General features: G+C 46.9%; 1 protein-coding gene across 10 annotated transcripts in view; it reads left to right on the top strand.

The window, feature by feature from the left end:
- The first annotated feature begins 2,230 nt into the window (after nt 1-2,230).
- EPHX2 (epoxide hydrolase 2) overlaps nt 2,231-23,207 on the top strand; it is a 56,290-nt gene continuing 35,313 nt past the window's right edge. For 9 of the 10 annotated variants that reach the window (XR_008475881.2, XR_013525491.1, XR_013525492.1 and 6 more), the window contains exons 1-6: nt 2,231-2,367; nt 7,836-7,920; nt 11,384-11,543; nt 12,741-12,931; nt 14,950-15,072; nt 20,087-20,161. Coding sequence is in view for 7 of the 10 variants with exons in the window: in XM_054243718.2 (XP_054099693.1) it covers nt 2,267-2,367; nt 7,836-7,920; nt 11,384-11,543; nt 12,741-12,931; nt 14,950-15,072; nt 20,087-20,161 (735 nt within the window). In the remaining 3 variants the exon portion in view is untranslated. The remainder of the gene's footprint in view (nt 2,368-7,835; nt 7,921-11,383; nt 11,544-12,740; nt 12,932-14,949; nt 15,073-20,086; nt 20,162-23,207) is intronic. The other variant, XM_035269928.3, reaches the window with a different exon arrangement.

The raw sequence follows: 23,207 nt of genomic DNA, 5'->3' as shown, positions 1-23,207 counted from the left end.
AATGGTGGTCAGTGATAGGGTCAGGTAAAGCACATGTCTTGGAGTTAGGGGGCCCAAGACTTTGAAGAAGCCCAGGGGAGGAGAAAACCTAAGTCGTCTGCACTTTTTCCATACTTGTCAAGAATGTCAAGGTCACTATGATTTATGTTACTATTACTAATTCTTATCTTCCAAGGAAAAGAGGAACCAGGTGCAGAAGCAGAACTTGAAAGTAGCCATGGAACGTGACCGCTGAATCACAGCACCACATGGAGACAATTAAGTCCCCAGATGTCTGTGGGTCTCCCTGACAGCCATCAGGCCTCCCACAAGAGCTTGGAGAAGTGGAGTTTTCTCCTTCTCTGGGGGAAAGAGATGTCTCGGCCATCTTGGATGTCTCCTTCCCTGGCTGGCTAAACAGCAGGAGCTTTCCCAGTGCTGACACTGTCGCCCAGCCATGGCGTCCTCCAGCAGCCCTTATGCGGGTGTGACAGAGGACTCAGAGCATCCTGTCTTAGGGTCATCTCTTTTCCAATGCCACTTCAGTCCCATACTTCTTGACCTGAGGCTTATTAGTAAGATTAAAGATTAGATGATTATATATGTGTATACGGTTGTGATTACATATGAAGAACTATGTGATTATATATGATTATGTATAGGAATAACTATGTAACTATATCTCTAACTTGTTTCTATGTTTATAGGAGAACATGCTGAGGCTTCAGACCCTTGCCTTGGCTCTTGTGGGGTTTTCTCCTGACAGTGATCCATCTGCCTCGGCCTCCCAAAGTGCTGGGATTATGGGTGTGTGCCATCATGTCCAACCTGGAGATTTAAGAGGTTTCAGACTATACAGTTCAGCTTGCAATTTGTTTTCTATTTTCTTAATTCAGTTCTACCTTTGAGATCAACCAACTTCCTGAGAAAGTAGTTTGCTGTATTCCCTTCTCTACTGATCTTTCAGTCTTCAAATCCAGAGCAATCTATTGTCTACCACCAACGGGCCCACGGAAAATGTCCTGAAAAAACCCAGTGTCATCCAAGTCCAAAATTGGACAGCTTTTTTTTTTTTTTTTTTTCAGTTCTTTCTGTAACATTTGGCATTGTTGGCTACTCTGCTTTTGGGCAAGAATCTCAGAAAACTGCTCTAGGCAGAAGCCTACAAGAGGTTGCAAAGCTAGGGGAGAAAACAACAGCATAGCTGGCTAAGAGCAAATAGCCCAGAGGAAACCCACGGCTCTTGTCAATCTACTTGTTGATTGCTAGATCCAGAGATTGGTGTAGACCTCCCAGCTACAGTGAGGTATCTGACAACCTCTCATAAGGTTCTCGAAGCTCCGTGGTGGAGGGCATCTTGGATAAATCCACAGAGACACATTCAAGAGTGAAGTCTCCGCTGTTGGAGACCTCACTCACTCTATTTGGTCTCCACCCAAAGACATGGTTTTTAATTCACGGAGCTCCACTGCTCAAGGACTCCAAAAGTTTTAGTTTTTCTAGGAACATAAATGAGCCAATAGTGTGGAAATCGATGATTAAAAACAAACACACGTTTAGACAGAATTATTACAAGTAGTATGCACAAAAGGAAAATAATAGCCCACATATAGTTCTTCTAAGCCTCAGTACTCAAGAGATTGAAATCGAAGTATTCCGGGCTGGCACGCCATAGCTGGAACATCGTATTTTATTCTAGAAACACATTTGCCCGGGCAAAGAAGAGCGTGCCTAGAGGAGTGGTCAGATAGTGAGGGATCTGTGATCCTGTGTTCTAAATCTAGAAAAGTCTCTGGATGTACCAACACGCGCACACACATATGCACACACACACACACGCACACACACACGGTCTGCGGCCTCTTTCCCAGGTATTTCAAGTCTGGTCAGTTCGCAGGGAGCTGCCCGCCAGTCCAAGAAGGCCCGGGCCTGGGTCTGCCTCTTCAAGCAGCTTCTGCAGGGGCATTGGGAGGGGGCATAGGAGTCTCTGGACTTTCCTTTGAGACAGTGGAAGGCGATATCCAGAGGCGAGATTCTAGCCTGGGGTTCCCGTCTCCCTGGCCTCCCCTGCCTCTCCCTTTGACACCCTTTCCGCCGCCCATGCCCTTCCCCGGACTCTTTCCGGGCCGGACTTGGTCCTGCCAGGACCCGGAAGGGGGGCGGAGCCAGGTTGAGGCAGGGCGGGGAGGAGGCGGGGCCAGGGCAGGGGCGAGGCCGGGCCAAGCTGGGAGGGTCCTGCCTCCCAGCCTCCGCGCGCGTCTCCCGGGTTAGCTGCGGCTCCGCCACTATGGCTCTGCGCGCGGCCGTGTTCGACCTTGACGGGGTGCTGGCGCTGCCCGCGGTCGTCGGCGTCCTCGGCCACACGGAGGAGGCCCTGGCGCTGCCCAGGTAAGGGGGCCGGGCGCCGCCGCCGTGGGTCGGGGCGGCAGGAGGCAGGCCCCAGCTGCAGGGTGCCGGGGCTGGGCTTGCAGCCCTGAAATCCCCGTACGTGTGTAAAAATCCGTTATCTTTCTGAATGCTCATGATTAAACCTTGCCAAGGACTCCAAAGTTGCTTTCTGTGTTGAACTTTTCCAAAACCGAGAGGAGTTACTCGCTTTCTGCTGCGGCTGCGTCCTGTCTAACGGGGTGGGGGTTAAAATGCGCACTGAGATTCAGGAGAAGAAAGTTCTCTCCCAGGGTGTGGATTGCAGGTTTACTTGTAATAGCAAACTGCAGCAACCGGCCACAGCCACATCACTGGGAAATAGTAGGTGCGGTGTGCACAGTGAGAGTTCAGAGACTTGGGGAAATACCTGCTCTACTGCCTGAAAAACCAGCCCACCAGAATGTGAAGCTGTTTGTATAATATGGTTTCAACTATGAAAAAAAGCTACATGCAGAAAAATGCCTGGAAGAAATATGCCCAAGTACCCCAAATGAGATTGGGATAATTTAATTTTCTTTAATTTTTTTTTTGCAGTTTTCAACTTTTAAATTTACAAACATTCAAACAGGAGAGAAGTATACTTATTTGTAAAGTGAAAAAAAGAAGGCCAGACATGGAAGCCATTGTTCATATCCTCCTTTTACATATGAGGAAACAGAGGCACAGAAAGAGACCGGCTGTCCAGATAGCATAGCTGTTAAAGAGCAGAGCCAGAAATCCAACCTCAGCAGTTTATGGCCAGAGCCCTTGCTTTTAATATAGTAAGGAAGATGAGATAGCAAGCAGGTTGAGGGAAAGGCCTGTAATCTCTGTGCTTTGGGAGGCTAAGGTGGGAGGATCACTTGAGGCAGAGAGTTCAAGACCAGCCTGGGAGGCTAAGGGAGGGGGATTGCTTGAGGAGTGGTCAGAATAGGAGGGATCTGTGATCCTACGTTCTGAATCTAGAAAAGTCACTGGATATGCCAACATACACATGGTCTGTGGCCTTTTTCCCAGACATTCCAAGTTCGGCAAGTTCACAGGGAGCTGTCAGCCCTTTCCAGGAAGGTCCAGGCCTAGGTCTGCCTCTTCAAGCAGCTAATGCAAGGCAATATCCCAGGTGTTCGAGGCTGCAGTGAGCCATGATTGTGCCACTGCTTTTCAGCCTGGGCTACAAAGCACAACCCAGTCTCAAACAAAAACAAACCCCTCACACGTCCACAGAGAGCCAAAGTTCAAGATGAAGTCAGTGCCATAGGTGTACGAAGTTCTAAGGTGGTTCAAGGAGGGAGTGGTGGGTCTGTCTGATCAGCAGAATGAGGGAAGGCCTAATGGAGGAAGATTGCTGAAAGGTTGCTAGGGAGACATGCAGGGAGAGCTTTCCAGGTGTACAGGGAAGAACGTGTACAAAGGCTGGGGAGGTAGGAAGCATGGAGCATGCACAAGAATGCCGACTATTCCAGTCTTGCCAGATGTAGCCCAAGAGAGGGACGCAGAGAAGGTGGTTGGGCCCCTATCATAGTGCAGTATAAAAGTCAGGCTAGAGATAAAACTGGTTTCCAGTTACAACAAGCAGTTTCAGCAGGTGGGTTTGCAGAGAATGGTTACAGGCTCGCCAGTGCACCACAGTGTAGCAGTCTCGTGTTGCCTCAGGTAGTACCCTGAGGCCTACCCTAAGTTCTTTGTCTGATGACCAAGAAAGTTAAGGAATGTGGACACGAAGAGTGAGGTTGGAGAGAAAGTTTAATAAGCAAAAGAAGAAAGCTCTCGGCCACAGAGAGGGATCCTGGAAAAATGGGTTGCTGATTCACAGTTTCGATGCAGAGGCTTCTGTAAGAAACCCATATGGGGCTGGGTGTCTCATTTGCACAAGGCATGCATTTCTGGTAGTTCCACCCCATCCTCCTGGTACACATGCAGGCTCTTAGCTTGGGTTACTCTATGCTGCTTTGTTTCCCTTACTGTACCTGTGTCAGGGGATGGAATTTTCCATTGCAGTCACATCTGGCCAAGTCACCTGTGAAGCTGTTCTTGTCTGTCTTAGGGAAGCCTCCTGGGCAAGTTCCCTTATTTGTGCCTGTGGCTTGATTTCTCTGGCCGTTCTTTTGTTTGAAAGAATTTAATGGAGGACTCACCCTAACTGTCTGCCTGACTAGTTTCTTCCTTTCTCCTCTCTCAGAATTACGTTCTTGGAGCTAAAAATGCTCAGTGCTGCAAAGTAGAACCAACACTCAGGCAAAAGTTTTCTCAGCAAAACAATTTACTTCTATAGAAGGGCGTCTCCTGCATGCAAGGAAGAGGCATGGGAGAGTGCGCAGAACAAAGGAGAGCAGCAATTTTTATCCCTAATGCAGACCCTGTTCCTGTGTCCTCCCTCTGTGGGCTAGGGTTGGACCACACAATCTAGGCTGATTCTGATAGGCTACTGTCAACATCATCAAGGGGGCAGGGGTGGGCTTTTGACTGGAAGGACAGTTACTGGGAAACAGGTAATGCTTGGGCGTGTTTGGTCACAGCAGAGATAGGGAGGGCTGATGGATAAATGGATAAGATTACTTTTCAGAAGAGAATATAAAGAAATAGAGACTGAAACCCTTTGAAGAGAAACTATTTGTTCTTAACAACAGAGCAATATTTTGAACCTTGGATGTTTTTCCCTTGGCTTCTCCACTCTGTTTTAATTGAGTATAGAATCCACTCAGATGATCAGCTTCCACAGATAGGTGGCTGTTCCTGGACAGAAAAAGGTCCAACTGCTTGCTTGTTCCCATGGTCCAATAATAAGATGCAGACAGACTGGGAAAGAGGGAGTTTATTTCTGCAACCCATTGTGGGAGAAGGTTGGAGTCACTCACAAGACTCAAAGTTGCAAGTTATTTTCTAGTGCTTATATACATTTTAAGCTCCATGCTACGTGTGGGATTGTACCTACAAACAGGAGTCTTTCAATCTCTATCTAATCTTTAAGGTCTAGGGTCTGAAAAGCTTTCCCTAGAGTCTTGGAAATTTTCTTAATCTTAGTGGGCCCTGGCATGAGGTGTATGTGTAAGAATGTGATTACTTAATCAGACTTTAGGGTCGGAAAAAACCCTGGTGGGGTCTTAATGGGTTTGTTTTCGAATTCCAGCCCTTGAACTCACACACTGGTTTCTCCAGTTCTTTAATGCTTAACTTATGCATTTATCAAAATTATAGTAAAGGGGTAGTGGAAACCCTGTTCTGGTTGCTAATGGAAATGTGGCCTGCCACCTACCAGTCACCAACCAGTATTACTTCTGTAAACCAGAGAGAATTCCTGTCAGACAACTTTCCATCAGACCATTCCTAGTTTCCTTTCATTTTTAAAATCTTGCTTGTAACAAAGGCCAAAGAGAGCGTACCCACGGGTGAGGTGGAAGTGTATCCTGGGCTGCAAGTCCTCAATAAAGTATGTTAATTTTGCCTTAGCTCCTTCCACTAGGTCAACAAACAGTTCTTATCTTCTGGTTCATCATTTTGGTTGCTTTAGCATTTTACTCTCTGTTCTGGGAAATATTCTTGTCTTTTGATTCAACAATTTCATTTTGAAAGGTCATAAATTTACTGCAAATCACGGAATCGTTGCAATGTGAATCTGATGCTATGCAATTGTCTTAGTCCATTTTCTGTTGCTTATAACTGGATATCTGAAAGGGGGCTCAATGTGCTGTCTCAGGCCTCTCTTCCACTTCTTATGAAGCCACTAGTCCCAATGCCATCACAGTCCATTAACTCATTAACCCATTGGCCCATGGATGGATTACTCCATTCATGAAGGCAGAACCCTTATGACCCAACCACTTCTTAAAGGCCCGCCTTTCAATATTGCCACATTGGGGATTACATTTCAACATGAGCTTCAGAGGAGACAAACGCTCAAGCCATAGCAGTAATTATACCTTGAGAAAGCGGTTAAAAAACAACAACTGTTGGCAGAGCTATGGGGAAACGATTGCCAATACTGAAAAGTTGAGAAAGGCCACCGATATTAGGTATGTGTCTCCTTATAGTTGGTCCAGAGCCAACCACTGTTACCTGCAAGAGGGTGTCTGATAAAAGGTATACTTGACTATTATCAGAAATAAAGCTGCCAAGATGGAGAATGGGTAGTTCCAGTTGAATTGGCAAGCCAGTTAAAATGACCACACCTGAGTAACAGAACAAATACATTTACAGAAATAAATATATTTGTCTGTGACTCACTGCATTTATTTACTGGGGCTCATGTAACAGCAAACACAGACTGGGTGGTGTCAACAGTAGAAGTGTTTTCTCTCACATTTCTTGGTCTGGGCCAAGATCAAGATGTCAGCAGGGTGGGTTCCTTCTGAGGCCTCTCTCCTTGGCTTGTTAACAGTGTTCTTCTCCCTGTGTCCTCACATGGTTGACCCTCTGTGTGTGTCTGTGTTCTCATCTTATAAGGGCACCAGTGCTCTTGTTGGATTAGAGCCCACCTGTATGCTCTTATTTAACTTAAATTACCTCTTAAAGACCCGCTCTCCAAATATGGTCACATCCTGAGGTACTGGCAGTTGGAACTTCAATGTATGAATTTGGGATGGGGGCACACAATTCAGCCTTAACACAGTGATATGGTTTGTATTTGTGTCCCCACCCAAATTTCATGTCAAATTGTAATTTCTAATGTTGGAAGAGGGGTTTGGTGGGAGGTGATTGGATCATGGTGGAGAGCCCCTTGCTGTTCTCGTGATGGTGAGTTCTCATGAGATCTAGTTGTTTATAAAAGTATGTCATGCTTCCGCCTTCTCTCTCTTCCTCCTGCTCCAACCATGTAAGATGTGCCTTGCTTCCCCTTCACCTTCTACCGTGACTGTGAGTTCCCTGAGGCCTCCCAGCCATGCTTCCTGTATAGCATGCAGAACCGTGAACCAATTAAACCTCTTTTCTTTATAAATTACCTGATCTTAGGTACTTCTTTATAGCAGTGTGAGCACGGACCAATACAGGAGAAACTTTTAAAAGGTTAGAAGATGAGATTAAGATAAAATAGAAACTAGATAGGCAGAATGGAAACCAGAAAAAAACATATTCCATTATTTCTGAAGAAGGTGAACTGATGAGAAAGCCCTTCGAGACCATGCCTGGTGCACATGAGGACAGTGATGGCCATGTGCCCACTCTTGGTTCTGACCCTTAAGTGGTAAAGTAGGAAGCACCTCCAGTTGAAGCTGCTATCAGGTGGTTTCCTCTGAACAGCTTCTCCGTGGAGCATATTACTGTATGGTCTCATGTCCTCAGCTGGATGGCTCCTTGCGGGCAAAGATCCCAATTTGAACTGTGTTTGCACTTTCTAGTTGCTGGCAGCATGCCTTTCTAGTGGCTGCTTCTCAAAGAATATGAACAGTGTCTGTCTCCATGCGCTGCCATGATGAAATTCACAGAACCTTCCTAATGTGCTTTGTGTTTTCCAGAGGCCTTCTGAGTGACGCTTTCCAGAAAGGCGGCCTGGAGGGTGCCACTACTCGCCTCATGAGAGGAGAGATCACGTTATCCCAGGTGAGGGGACATCACCACACAGAGCCCTTTGGATGGACATTTTCTGCCTGCATGCCTCTCTCCGCCACTAACTGGGAGCTCTGTGAAGGCAGAGCCATGTCTTCTTCACCCATCTACCCCTTACAATGCCTAACCCCCAAGACTGACCTAAAAGGCCTGGAGACATACAAAAAGGCATTTAAGCCTGGCTTGTCATCTCTTTGGCCAACCAGAGAGAAATTTCCAGTTCCTCCAAGATGTACACCAGGGAGCTGCTACAGACAGAGTGACTATTTTTGGGCAGGGCCGCTGGATCTGTTCATTCAATAGCCAGATAATGGATTGACTTGGAGTCAGAAATCAGGGTTTGAATCATAGCGCCCACTTACAGGCTGTATGAGCACAGCAAGTTACTTAACTCTCCAAGTCTCAGTTTTGCCAACTTTACAACAGAGATGATCATGCTACCCATTTCATCAGCTGCTATGAAGCATGGAAAGTGCTTAGCACCATGCCTGGCACATAGTAATTGCTCAATAAACAGTAGTTATTATGGTTAGTATAATCTCAATTATTTTTTAACAAAATAATCAGGATCTAACATCACTGGAATTCCCAATTCATGTCTCTCTAAGAAGAAAGGCTATTGAGAATCTACTTATAAGCACACAGCTAAAACATTCTGTATTTTTAAAAACTTCTATGAATTACAGCCAGACTTCATTCAGTCAGAGAACTTGGAGCCCGCCATACCAGCAAACACTCATCTTTTCTGTGGAGGCAAATGTGGTATTAATGGGAGTGTTGCAGTCACTTTAGAACATCCATGCTAATATGTTGTGGCAACTGGTGAACAAAAACTGTGCTGAGACTATTGGGAAGAACATTACTGAATTATTGACTTTTTATTTAATCCATTAAAAAACCTCGGTAATATTGTTGGAAGGTAAAAAAGAGGGAATGCTGTATATTTTCTTCCCCCTCCCCCGCCCCCCTTTTGAGACAGGGTCTTACTCTATTGCCTAGGCTGGAGTGTGGTGGCACGATCATGGCTCCTGCAGCCTTGACCTCCTGGGCTGTGGTGATCCTCCCATCTCAGCCTCCCGAGTAGCTGGGACAACAAGCACAAATCACCATGCCCAGCTGTTTTTTTGTATTATTATTGTCAGAAATGTGATTTCACCATGTTACCTAGACTGGTCTTGAACTCCTGGGCTCAAACAATCCACTCACCTTGGTGTTCCAAAGTGCTAGGATTACAGACATGAGCCACCATGCCCAGCCTTTATATATATATATATATATATATTTTTTTTTTTTTTTTGAGACAGTTTCGCTCTTGTTACCCAGGCTGGAGTGCAATGGTGCGATCTCGGCTCACCGCAACCTCCGCCTCCTGGGTTCAGGCAATTCTCCTGCCTCAGCCTCCTGAGTAGCTGGGATTACAGGCATGCACCACCATGCCCAGCTAATTTTTTGTATTTTTAGTAGAGACAGGTTTCACCATGTTGACCAGGATAGTCTCAATCTCTTGACCTCGTGATCCACCCGCCTCAGCCTCCCAAAGTGCTGGGATTACTGGCGTGAGCCACCGTGCCTGGCCCCAGCCTATATTTTTAATGAACATACAGATTTTAGAGCAAATTTCTAGTAAATGCTATGAAAATCCTGCATTTCATTCAGACTCCTTGAGTGGCTTCTGATAGATGTGTAACTTCTAGGAAACTGACATGGCTAGAGGGAAGAAGCCTGGAAGACTAATTTGTATCATGCAAAGGGCTATTTACTCTTGACTTGTCTTCAAAAAAATGTCTTAACTTGGGATTGAATATCATCTTTTAACTTTTTATGTATATATACTATACAAACAGAAAAGTACACACAGTGTACAACTTGATGACTTTTCACATACTGAATATACCAGTGTCACCAGCACCCAGATCAAGAAATGAAACATTCCCAGCACTGTAGGCACCCACGTGTCTGCACTCTGGACGCCATCCCTCCAAGAGTATTACCATTCTGACTTCCATCCCAGTAGATCGCTTTTACTTGTTTTGGGCTTTATGTAAATGGACTTGTGCAGATCATCTCTTTTGTGTGTGGCATCTCTTGCTCAGCATTTATGGGTGAGACTCCCAGCTGTTGCATGCAGCCATAGATCCTTTTATTATTCTCATTGCTGCATGGCATTCCGTCATGTTCGTATACCCCAGTCTATCCATTCTTCTAGTGCTGGGGGTCTGGGGAGTTTTCAGTTTGGCACTATTACAAACAGTGCTGCGATGATGATGTGTATGTACCACAATCCATCCTGCTGTTAGTGAGTGTATCAGTTTGCTAGGGCTGTGTCTTATATAGCACCTTGGGCTGCTACCTACAACAAACATGCCATAGACTGTGTGACTTAAACGGCAAACATTTATAGCTCACAGTTCTGGAGGCTGGGAAGTCCAGCAGGTTCTGTACCGGCAGGTTCAGTGTTTGGTGAGGGCTCTCTTCTTGGTTTGCAGATAGCCACCTTCTTGTTGTGTCCTTACGTGGTAGAAAGCAGAGAGAGAGAAAAAAAAGCAAGTCTTGGCTGTCTTCTCCCTGTGTCTTTACATGGTCATCTGCCGATGTGTGTCTGTGTCCTCATCTCTTCTTATGTAGGCACCAGTCATATTGGATTAGGGTTCATTGTAATGACTTCATTTTCCCTTCAGTACCTCTTTAAAGGCCTGATTTCCAAAGATGTCACATCGTGAGGGTCTGAGGGTTAGGACTTCAACATAGGAATTTGGGGAGGACACAGTTTAGCCCATAACAGTGCACATTTGGGTAGTTTCCAGTTTGGAGCTTGCTATGGTCCAAGTGTTTGTGTCCCCCCAAAAATTCCTCAGTTGAAATCTTAACCTCACAGGTGATGATATTAGGAGCTGGGGCCTTCAGGAAGTAATTAGGTCATGAGTGTGGACCCCTCAGGAGTGAGATTAGTGCCCTTATAAAAGAGATCCCAGAGAACTGTTGAGTGCCTTCTACATGTGAGGACAGCAAGAAGGTGCCATCTGTGAAATAGAAGGCAGGCCCTAACCAGACACCAAATTCTGCTGGAGTCTTGATCTTGAACTTCCCAGCCTTCAGGACTGTGAGAAATAAATTTCTGCTGTTTATGAGCCACCCAGCCTCTGGTCTTTCGTTATAGCAGCTGAGATGGGCTAAGACAGGGCTCTTAGGAATAGCACTGCTATGACTGTGGGTGAATATCACACATGCTACTCATTCTGCTGTTAGTGGGTCGTTTCTGGTTTGGGATTCCTAGGAAGAGTACAACTATGAACATTTTTGGCCATGTCTTTTGGAGAACATAAGTTGGCATTTCATTGGGTATGTGTCCAGGAATAGAATTGCTTGGTCACAGGGAATGCATAGGTTTGGGTTTAGTAGACCCTGCAGAGCTTTGCTGAGTGGCTGTACCAATTGTCCCCTCACTTCACTTTGACAGTGGATACCACTCATGGAAGAAAACTGCAGGAAGTGCTCCGAGACCTCTGGAATCTCCCTCCCTGAGAATTTCTCTGTAAATCAAATCTTTGGCAAGGCAATTTCAGCCAGAAAGATCAACCGCCCCATGCTCCAGGCAGCTCTCACGCTCAGGAAGAAAGGTAAGGATCTGATGCTGGCCATTCTCAGGCCTGACCACACAGAACCCTCGGAAGCATCAGGTCAGAATCCAGCGAAGTGAGTTTTGACATCATAGATCTTTTGAGCCATGATGGAAAGCCATTCTTCAAACATGGCTCCAAAGCAAGTTTTAACCAGTACAAAAGCAGCACTGGTTAAAATAGAATAGCTGGAAAAATAGCAGAATTTTACTTAATAAAGCAATTGATGCCCGTGACTGCCTTGTGGGCATCATTCTCCCCTTCAGTAGCACTTTAGTAATGACCGAATGACACAATCTTTTGTCACGTGATTAAACAACAAGGCCTTTTTAGCAACTGTGATTTTCTCAGCCTTTGCGTATCAGAGTGTCTGAGCTATGAGTTGGCTGATGTGGGATCAGATGATGTCATAGAGTCTAAGACATGAGGTCAAGTTCATCCATAGGCGTTGACTTGGGGTGAGCACTTGACTCTTGTCATAGGCATACTTGAAAACATTCCACCCTCTTATCAGTAGATTTATCCAGCTGTGGCTGAGCCATTCCATGTCTGTAATTCCTGCCTCCTATTACATGGGAGGAGTCTCACCGTCAACTATTCAGTGCTTTGTTTTCAGAACTGCCTGGTTCTCACCCTCACTGGTTAGGCAGATAAAGCCAGGGGATAATCCTATCTCTGTGTCTACTTCTTTAGTTTTGAAATGGGAACCCAGTCCCTGATAGCCAAACCGAGTATTCTGGAATTTAGTTAAGCAGAGTTTTCAATAGCACGGACTAGAAAGAATGCTGGATTTTCACTCTGTGGCTCTGGGCGGCTTGGAACTTACCTGAACTTCTGTTTGCTGACTGTGAATCTGGGAGGGTAGGATCACCTTGCCCACCCCAGAGGTGGTAGAGATCAAATGAGCTGATGAATGTGAAAACACTGCTCCACTGTTGTCAAGGAGGAAGGAGGGTACTGTCCCCATCTGGGCCTCTGAAGGCCTTGAATGAACTCAGCTCATGCTCGTGTCTGTGTCAGAGATGTTTATGGGTCAAGATGATTCTTTGCCAATTCGTCGGTTGAAAGCTGAGCATAAGGGATTGCTATAAGTGAGCATGACCTGCTTGGCCCATCATTAGGGTTCCCTGGGGGCATCTGGAGCATCTCAGGGCAAAGTTCTGTAGCTGGTCCATCCACTGGTGGCTTTTTGCTCAGGATTCACAACCGCCATCCTCACCAACACCTGGCTGGACGACCGTGCTGAGAGAGACGGCTTGGCCCGGCTGATGTGTGAGCTGAAGACACACTTTGACTTCCTGATAGAGTCCTGTCAGGTGGGAATGGTCAAACCTGAACCTCAGATCTACAAGTTTCTACTGGACATCCTGAAGACCAGCCCTAGTGAGGTAGGGAGACACTTCCCTATAGCAGAGAAGGATGTTCAGAGATATTGCAACCAGAGGAAAAACTGAGGAGTGGGCAGGTGGGGCATATCTCGGGCCTGGCAGGACAGCTCTGAGTTCCCTTCTCCAAGACCAGGGCTTCTCCTAAACTATTTTTACTCATTCTTTGGTCTAGAAAATTCTCCCAGAGGTGGGCATTTGGCCCCGTTGTATAGCTCTTATAGAACTTTGGTCAAAACAGGCATCATCAAAAGCTGTTTTAGCCCAGCTGCCTCAGTTTACTTACAAAGAGATGGGGATCTGGGAGACTTGCAAGGCCATGAGGCTAGTCAGGTTCATCCCCACAAAAGGTGGGTGAGGACAGGCTCCAGTATTGCCACGGTATCTCCCACCAGACACCCTGTGCCCTGAGCCTGTCCCCGGTGATCATTTATCCTAAAGCTCTTTTCTCCTTGTGTGTCCCTACTCTCATCTGCAAAAGGTGATTGGACCGAGGTTAAATTGCTTTCCCTCACATTTCCAACCCCCACCTCCCCACAAACTGATCAGAGCAAACCCTGGACTCTAGCCTTGGAGTCCTCGCCATGCTCCATTCCGGGACCTCCCTTTTCTCCTCCTGGACTTGGCTTCTGCTCGTCTCAGTGCCTGGAGCCAGCCTCAGAGCAGGGCTCCAAATCCAAGCCTGCACCAGAATATATCAGTCTTCCTATCAATGGCTTCCAGGTTGGATGAGCTGCTTAGAATTCTAGACTTCCATTGTCCAAGGTGGTAAATGCATGCACCCATGCTTTCTACGATGAATTCCAGGATTTTTCTCTATATTTATTTATTTATTGTTTAACTAATTATTTTTTCTTAGAGACAGAGTCTCACTTTGTCACCCAGGCTGGAGTGCAGTGGTGCGATCATAGCTCACTGCAGCCTCAAACTCCTGAGCTCAAGTGATCCTCCTGCCTCAGCCTCCCAAGTAGCTGGGACCACAGGTTCATGCCATCATGCATGGTTAATTTTTTTATTTTTTGTTGTGACAAGGGTCTCACTGTATTGTCCAGGCTAGTCTTGAACTCCCGGTGTCAACCAGTCCTTCCAGTCTCCTAAAGTGCTGGGATTATAAGTGTGAGCCACCAAGCCTAGCACTTTCTTTCTTACTACATATACATTGTTGATTCATTGAGAACCTGGCCGAGCGTGGTGGTGCACACCTGTAATCCCAGCACTTTGGGAGGCCGAGGTGGGCAGATCACAAGGTCAAGAGATCGAGATCATCTTGGCCAACATGGTGAAACCCCTTCTCTATAAAAACACAAAAATGAGCTGGGTGTGGTGGCGTGCACCTGTAGTCCCAGCTACTTGGGAGACTGAGGCAAGAGAATCACTTGAACCCAGGAGGCAGATGTTGCAGTGAGCTGAGATTGCACCACTGCACTCCAGCCTAGCAACAGAGCAAGACTCAGTCTCAAAAAAAAAAAAAAAAAAAAATCTCTTTGGGGGTAAGATGTAAAGTAAGGATCCATTTTATTCCCCCAACCGTTAACCAGTCATACCAAGACCATTAAACAATCTTCCTTACCAATTGGCCATGAAACTTTTCTCAGAAACTAAATTTTTATTTGCATTTGGGTCTGTTTCAATGTCTGCTGCTTTTCTAGTGCCAAATTTCTACCTTTTGTCACTTCCTAAATTGTTTGACTCTTTGTCCTCACTACAGTTTTTTTTTCCCAGATACATTTTTTTGGTCTACTTATGCCTGTTGATTTTCCCAGATGAATTTTAGTGTCACCTTGATAAATGTGTATCCTCTCCTAATCCTCTTGCAATTTCAGAAGTAGCTGAAGCCAGTAGGTCTGTGTGGGGTCATATGTATCTGTGTTTTCATGTGTATGTTATGGAATTAAATGCTTTCCATTTTAAGAGTAGATGGTTATGAAAGAAAAGGAGTTTTTAATCTCATCATAAAGTAGCCCCTGTTTGCATTCTGGTGAGTTTCTTTCTGGGATTCTCCCATGCTGCTTTGGGCTCAGGTCGTTTTCTTGGATGACATTGGGGCTAATCTGAAGCCAGCCCGTGACTTGGGAATGATCACCATCCTGGTCAAGGACACTGACACGGCCCTGAGGGAACTGGAGAAAGTGACCAGAACTCAGGTAACTTGACTTCGAATCGAGCAAGCTTCCCGTGCTCATCTGTGGTTTCTGGACTTGAGCGGAGAAGCCGCTGTCCGTGGAGTTCATTGCTCCATGAATGACTCCTGGGTGCCACTCCAGGGTTGGGAGTCTGTCACCCACTGTGCAGTCAGCATGATGTCCCTAAGGAGCATCGCTTCTTTCTCTGTAGTCACTGAACAGGGTAACAAGAATTTATACTAGTCTTGGCTCAGGGCTGGGGAACTGGCAGCAAGAGTGGGATGTTCAAGGCCATCTTGACCTCACTTTTGAGAGTAAATGGAGAATGTTTACCCTAAGGATCAAGGCCCCTACCTGGCATACCCGAGCATCCTGTTGGCACTCAGATGCAGCCCTTTAGTTCCACCCAGCTCACACCCTCTTGGCAGTCAGGGGAAAGCCTCTTAAGAAAAGCCTTTCCCTCACGAGATGGATGAGACAGCTGTCATGATGTCCCTGGGGCTGCCTGGGGATAAGCCTGCTCCTCCACGTCTGAGGCACCTTTCTTTTTTTGGGTTGACCTAAGATCGCTGACCTCACCAAGTCCACAGCCTTCTGCAGGAGTGCAGTGCCCTCATCCTGTGAGCGCAGGGGAGAGGAGGCAGGAGAGAGCTGGTAGTCAGCTGAGCCTGCCACACATCCAAGGATGCACAGCCATTGCCTCAGAGAGAACTGGGTGAGTTTGCTCAGGCTGCCGTAACAAAGCACTACAGACTGTGTGGGTTCAACAACAGATATATATTCTCTCACTCTTCTGGAGGCTGGAAGTCCAAGATCAAGGTGCCAGCAGGGTTGGTTTCTCCTGAGGCCTCTCTCCTTGGTTTGCAGACAGCCACCTTCTCCCTGTGTCCTCACATGGCTTTTCCCTGTGACTTTCTGCTTCCTAACCTCCTCTTTTTATGAGGACACCAGTCAAATTGTGCTAGGGCCCAGCCTAATGACCTCCTTTAACCTTAGTTACTTCTGTAAAGGCCTCATCTCCCAATACAGTCACATTCTAAGGTACTGGGGGCTAAGGCCTGGTGCAGTGGCTCATGCCTGTAATCCCAGCCCTTTGGAGGCCAAGGTGGACAGATCAGTTGAGATCAGGAGTTTGAGACCAACCTGGCCAACATGGCTACACCCCGTCTCTACTAAAAATACAAAAAATTAGCCGAGCATAGTGATGGGTGCCTGTAATCCTAGCTACTCGGGAGGCTGAGTCATGAGACTAGCTTGAACCCAGGAGGCAGAGGTTGTAGTGATCCAGGATCACACCATTGCACTCCAACCTGGGCCACAAGAGCAAGACTCTGTCACAAAAAAAAAAAAAAAAAATTAGTTTTGGGAACTTGGACTTTAACATGCAAATTTTGAGAATGATACAGTTCAACCCATGACAAGATTGATTTGTATTTTTTGTCTTTAATGAATAAATTAAAATATACACCCAATTACTTCATAAGCTTAAAGCATCTTGCCCACACTTTGTTCATTTATCCTTCTGCAAACCTGCATATCCCAGGCCACAGAGAAGAAAGCGCATCAGGCTTGAGGTCAGGGAGCCCATGTGCCTGTGACACTTGCTAGGTCTGTGCCCTGAGTGTATCTGAGCCACAGATCCCTGTCCCGTGAAACTGGGAAGGTCAATCATGGCTCATTTCTCTTTGTCTCAGAGTAGGAGGAAGACGAAGATAGAAGGAAAAATGAACAGCATCCCCTTTTTAGTCTTTTTTTTTTAATTGTGGAAAAATACATGTAACATAAAATTTACCATCTTTGCCAGGTGCAGTAGCTCATGCCTGTAATCCTGGCACTTTGGGAGGCTGAGGCAGGTGGATCACCTGAGGTTGGGAGTTCGAGACCAGCCTGATCAACATGGAGAAACCCCATCTCCACTAAAAATACAAAAAAAAAATTAGCTGGGTATGGTGGCGCATGCCGTAATCCCAGCTACTCAGCAGGCTGAGACAGAAGAATCGCTTGAACCTGGGAGGCGGAGGTTGCAGTGAGCCGAGATTGCGCCATTGCACTCCCTCCTGGGCAACAGAGTGAAACTCCGCCTCAAAAAAAAAAAATTACCATCTGTGTGTGTGTGTGTGTGTGTGTATACAGTTCAGTGATGTTAGGAACAACCGCATTGTTGTACAACCGTCACCACCTTCCCCTCTGGAACTTTTTCATCTTCCCCACATGAAACTCCTCACCCATTAAACACCAACTCTCCATTCCCACTGCCCCAGCCCCTGGCAACCCCCATCCTGCTTTTTTCTCTATGAATTGGACTCCTCTAGGGACCTCATGTAAGTGGAATCACAATATTTGCCTTTTTTGTAACTGGCTTATTTCACTTAGCATAATGTCTCCAAGGTTCACCCATATTGCCCCAGGAGTCTGAATGTCCTTACTTTTTAGGGTAGAAGACTAACTATTCCACTGTATACCCAGACCACGTTGGGTTATCCACTCAGCTATCCAAGGACGCCTGGGTTGCTTTCGCCTCTTGGCTATTGGGAATAGTGCTGGTATGAATGTGGGTGTGCATGTGTCTCTTTGAGACTTGGTTTTCAATGCTTCTGGGTCTGTACCTAGGATTGAAATTGCTGGATCATATGGAAATTCTATTTTTATTTTATTTTATTTATTATTATTATTATTTTGAGATGGTGTCTTGCTCTGTTGCCCAGGCTGGAGGGCAGTGGCATGATCTTGACTCACCGCAACCTCTGCCTCCCAGGTTCAAGAGATTTCTGGCTCATTTTGTATTTTTAGTAGAGACGGGGTTTCCCCATGTAGGCCAGGCTGGTCTTGAACTGACCTCAAGTGATCCGCCCACCTTGGCCTCTCAAAGTGCTAGGATTACATGAGCCACCATGCCTAGCCAGAATTCTATTTTTAGGTTTTGCGGAAATGCAGTGCTGTTTTGCACAGCAGCTATACCCTTTTATATTCCCACAGAAAAATCACCCCTTTTAAACAGGGGAGCCTGTGTCTCTTTTTCAGAGGAAGGCAGTAGGCATCAGTCACGAACAGGCCTTGTAAATTGCACAAACATACAAGAGGATCATGAAGGAGGAACTCCTCACCTTCCCCACCCCAAGAGCAGGGGCATGCCCTAGGAAACTGAGGACACATAGGAGGAGGGGCCCTGAGGGGCACCAGCTCTGCTCACAGGCCTTGGCTCCCCTGACCATGGACTCATGGCCATCAGAGGACACCAGGCTGCCCTCCACCATCACACTGAATCCGTCCCTGCCCCCAGATCTTCTGCAGATGCCACAGAGGTTGGGGGACTCACCTCCTTTGTCCCCCTCTGCAGGTAGAGTCTTTCATGGTTATAAAGGAGATAGATTTCTTAGCTTACATCCCCATTTTAGAGGTCACAAAACTGAGTCATTGAGAAGATGAATTTTTTTTCTTGAGTTACATCTTAGGACTGAAAGTGACCAGTCCAGCAGTAGGATTCACAGCGTGTCCAGCAGCAGGGATCACGCATAAGACAATATTCACGACATGTGCTTAGTAGCAGGCTCCTTGTCATTTCCTTCCCAGGGAAACTGATTCCAGTAAGCGACAGAAGCCTCCATAAGGACTCCTTGTTCAGGAATCTCCTGTTTACTGAGATAGGTTAGTGTAAGCCCTCAAGGACTCCTGAGAACAGGCCTGGGACCTGCCGGTGGAAGGCTGTTACGGGCTAGACTGTGTCCCCCAAAATTAATACAGTGAAGTCCTAACCTCTAATACCTCAAGATGTGACTAGGTCTGACAAAAGGGCATTCAAGGAGATAATGAAGTTAAAATGAGGTCACAAGACTGGTCCCTAATCTTATCTGACTGGTCTCTTTAGAAGAAGCAGAGATTAAGGACAGAAGCCAGGCTCACTCCTGTAATCCCAGCACTTTGGGAGGCCAGGGTGAGAGGATCACTTGAGGCCAGGAGTTCAAGGCCAGCCTGGACAACATAGTAAGATTCTGTCGCTTAAAAAAAATAGCTGAGCATGGTGGTGCATACCTATGTTCTAGCTGCTTAGGAGGCTGAGGTGGGAGGATCACTTGAGCCAAGGAGGTCAAGGCTGCAGTGAGCTATGATTACATCGGTACATGCCAGCCTGGATGACAGAATGGAGACCCCCAAAAAAGGGAGAATAGGCAGAGATCATGGCACACACAGCAAGGTACCAGGGGCTTGAGGATGCCGGGGAAAGATCACATGAAGACACAAGGAGAAGATGGCCGTCTGCAAGCCAAGGAGAGAGGCCTCAGGAGAAACCAGCCCCACCAGCACCTTGACCTTGGACTTCCAGCCTCCAGAACTGTGAGGAAATAAATATCTGTTCCTGAAACCACATAAACCGGTATTTTGTGGCAGCCAGAGCAAACTAATAAAAAGGCCAACTTGAAGGAGTGACCTTTGATTTTGGCCAACTTGAAGGAGTGACCTTTCGACAGAGGGGAGCAGTGACAGAGTGACTGCTGTGTGAGCTTCTCATGGTGTCCCACATGAGCCTGGGCGACCATTGGCGGAGCTGCCACAGAAGCAAATAATAGTCACTGAAGTCCAGATTCTCGGTGGCTTAGAGCAAGGGATCTTTGCTTCTTGCTTACACGACATTCAGTGGGCAGTGGCCAGGGACTTTGCCTCATGCAGTCATTCGGGGACCCAGGATGTTGGAGGACCCACTGTCTTCTTAGTTTCAAGGTCACATTGGACACCCGGCTAGAAGATGGAGAGTTTAGAAATGTAGAGAATCATGTCGGGGTTTAATGTGCCAGGCAGGAGGCTGTGCTCTTCCCTCTGCTTCCATTGGCCAGAATTCAGTCTTGGAGCTCCACTCAACTGGAAAGCCGGAGGGAGAGTGGAGTCTGGCTGTGCTGGCAGGAGAGGGAGATGGGCTGGTCAGTCACCTGGAGGGCTCAGGATGGGGTCTTGGAGGCCTCTTCTGGCACTAGTACTCAGGAGAGCCTCTCTTGGAAGGAGGCTGCGGTCGTCTCTCTCACAGTGCCTTTCCTGCTTACAGCTTCTCAATACCCTGGTGCCTCTGCTGACCTCTTGCAATCCAAGTGACGTGAGCCACGGGTACGTGACAATAAAGGTGAGTCAGCTCTGTCTCTCAGTCCGCTGAGTGCTCTCTAACCAGGTCACCTAAAATGACCAGTAGAGACAACCAGGAGGCTGAGCTGGGAGGATCACCTGAGCCTGGGAGGAGGCAGAGGCTGCAGTGAGCTGTGATCACACCACTGTACTCCAGCTTGGGCGATGGAGTGAGACCCTGTCTAAAAAAGAAGTGGCCAGCAGAGACATTTGTTAAATATAGAGGGTGGTTGAACATCTGCTATTTATTTTTATTTTTAATTTTTTTTTTTATTGGGGGGATTGGGGAGGGTTAGCATTAGGAGAAATCCCTAATGTAGATGATAGGGGAATGGGTACAACAAACCACCATGGCATGTGTATACCTATGTAACAAACCTGCACGTTCTGCACATGTACCCCAGAACTTAAAGTATAATAATAAAAAAGAAGAACATCCTCTATTTATAAGGAAGTGGAATTTCCTGCAAATCCCATTCCTTAGTAATGGATGGAAGACACAAGCCCTGTCTCAGAGTCTGTAAAGCAGTATGACAGCTTTGGCCAAACCCCAGCAGAACAGCAGGCTAGGAGGTGTGGCCAGCCTGGGGCTAAAGCACGTGCACAGCTGGCCTGTGTTGGGGGAGAAGATGTTTCCATTCAACAGGTATTTTTAATTTTTTTTGGTGGGGGGGGTATAGGAGAGCACTTCCTCTGTGTCAGGCACAGGCCAGATAGAAGGGGTGCGGTGATGATTAAGACAGACCTGTCCTCAAGGAGCCCACACTGAGGGCAAGGAGATGGAAAGGGTCATTCAGATGTTCTTTCTGTTTCAAAGGGTTATCATAAGGCCAAGGCCACATGCAGAGGCCGCTGGCTGATGACCTGGCTGGGAGATGTCACTTGGCTTGCCGACACACAGTAGGGGTTCAGTACATCCTCATGGATTCACACTGGGGTCTTTCCTCATTTGTCACTGGACTCATTTAAATACAAAAGGACCTAAAGCTGTGGGTCCACTCATCTGCAAAAAACGGCCAGACAGCTACTGTGCAGCCAGGTAGACCCAGCTGGAATCTTGGTGTGGCAACTTTAACTGAGATTGCAGCCTTGGGCAAGCATCTTACCCCTGTGAGCCTCAATATCGGCACCTTTATAATGAAATGACACTATCTCTCCATGCAGTTTCTGTAAGAATTAAATGAAATGTTGTACACAGACCACGGAACGTAGTGCCCGACAGCCACTGCTCCACAGATGGTGGCTGACAAACAGGAGGGCTGGAGGCCGTGGCTGTGCTGGCCTTGGAGACCTTGGGGACCTTGCTGTTCTGGAGGAAAACCTCAGTATAATAATATTCTGAGATGGATGGAGGGTCTTCCATGACCCCGGGGATTTTACATTCACAGCCACTCTGGTTTGGTTACAGCAAGGATGAGATCCCTGCCCAGAACGGGATCTGTGCTCAGAATGGGTTCTGTGAGGGTGAAGGCAGCCACCATAAACGTTGTAAAGTGGGCATCCAAGCACGAGTGGGTTTGCATTGTAAGAAAAGGCTTTTCTAGGACTGAAAGCTACTGGTCAGCATCACTGATAGACATTCCTTCTGTGACTCTGGGTTCTCCTGAAGGGTGAATGTTTCATCAGGGCCTTCAGGTCTCATGTGTCTGGTGGTAAAGAGGAGTGAGGGCCTTTTCACGCAGGGCTGGGGGCTGGGTTTTAACTATGGACAGGGTTATTCTTGTAATTCCCTTAGGGTTTGCATATCCAGTTTTAAGAGATTCTTTATTTGACCTTGAAGGAGTGTGATTAGAATCGCTTTACCCCACCCTGTCTTTCCCCCACCCCATATTTAAGAGCTGGCAGCAAACTTCTGGGGAGTCCCAGCTGCAGCAGGTTCTCAGGGGGCTGGTGCATTGATTGCCACTGAATCCTAAACCGGGTTGATAATAGATCTTTTTGTGTTCTGGCTTTATGGACTTTTTTTTAACACAGAAAAAATGAGGATGGGAAAAGACATGTGTTTGCGGGACTAGTCAGCTGAGTCAATATGAAGCTGTGAGCCTCAGTATCCACAGCTTTATAATGAGATGATAAAGCTCAAGAGTAAGCCGTTTGGAGTTTCTCTGGGGACCCTTCCCACCTGCTAGAACACAGGCGAGCTAGGATCGTTTGATCAGATGTAAGTGTGAAACATTTCTCAGTGTCAGGTTAATCGAATTGAAAGTGAACTTTTGCCAAGTGTTAAAGGAAAGACTATGGAACAAACTCTGATAAACACTCACAGAGAGGGTCTGCTAAATGCCCACCTAATGTTTTCTTGAGCAGAATAGCTTGTTTAGGAATCATGAAGGAAACTTCCTGTGGAGCCAGGTGTGGTGGCTCATGCCTGTAATCCCAGCGCTTTGGGAGTCCAAGGCAGGAGAATCACTTAATGCCAGGAGTATGAGACCAGCCTGGGCAACATAGAAAGACCCCATCTCTACAAAAAATGTAAAAATTAGCTGGGTGTAGTGGCATGTACCTCTGGTCTCAGCTACTTGGGAGACTGAGGTGGGAGGATTGCTAGAGCCTAGGAGTTTGAGGCTGCAGTGAGCTATGATCATGCCCCTGCCCTCCAGCCTGGGCAACAGAGCGAGACCACGTCTCCCTCACTGCCCAAAAAAGAAACTTCCAGTGTGGGGCACAGCTTGGAGTCATCTTACAGCTAAGTGGAATTGTTCCATGTGAATATCTATAACATGACTCTGATTGTTCTCCTGCATTTCCCTTAGGACACTGGTGATATGTAATTGGGGTAAGAAGAGGGCACTTGATTATTTGGTTCATTTGGCTGGACCCCACCATAACAGTCAGGGCTGATTAGCTGCTGTAACAAACATCCTGTCCCTTTCAGTGGCTTCACACCAAGTGTGTTTCTCACCTACAGCACAATGTGTGGTGGGCTCTGTCCACGTAGCCATTCAAGCAACCAGGCTCCTTCTCTCCGCTGCCTCCACCTTCTCAAGGCCCACGCCATTCAGGCAGAGATAGGCAAAGGGAGGGAGGCCGCACACAGAGGGTCCTGT

This window comes from Callithrix jacchus, chromosome 13, assembly GCF_049354715.1.
Source record: "Callithrix jacchus isolate 240 chromosome 13, calJac240_pri, whole genome shotgun sequence".
NCBI classification, from domain to species: domain Eukaryota; kingdom Metazoa; phylum Chordata; class Mammalia; order Primates; family Cebidae; genus Callithrix; species Callithrix jacchus.
The sequence above is the reverse complement of the archived record's forward strand: the minus strand, read 5'-3'. Positions and strand labels throughout refer to the sequence as shown.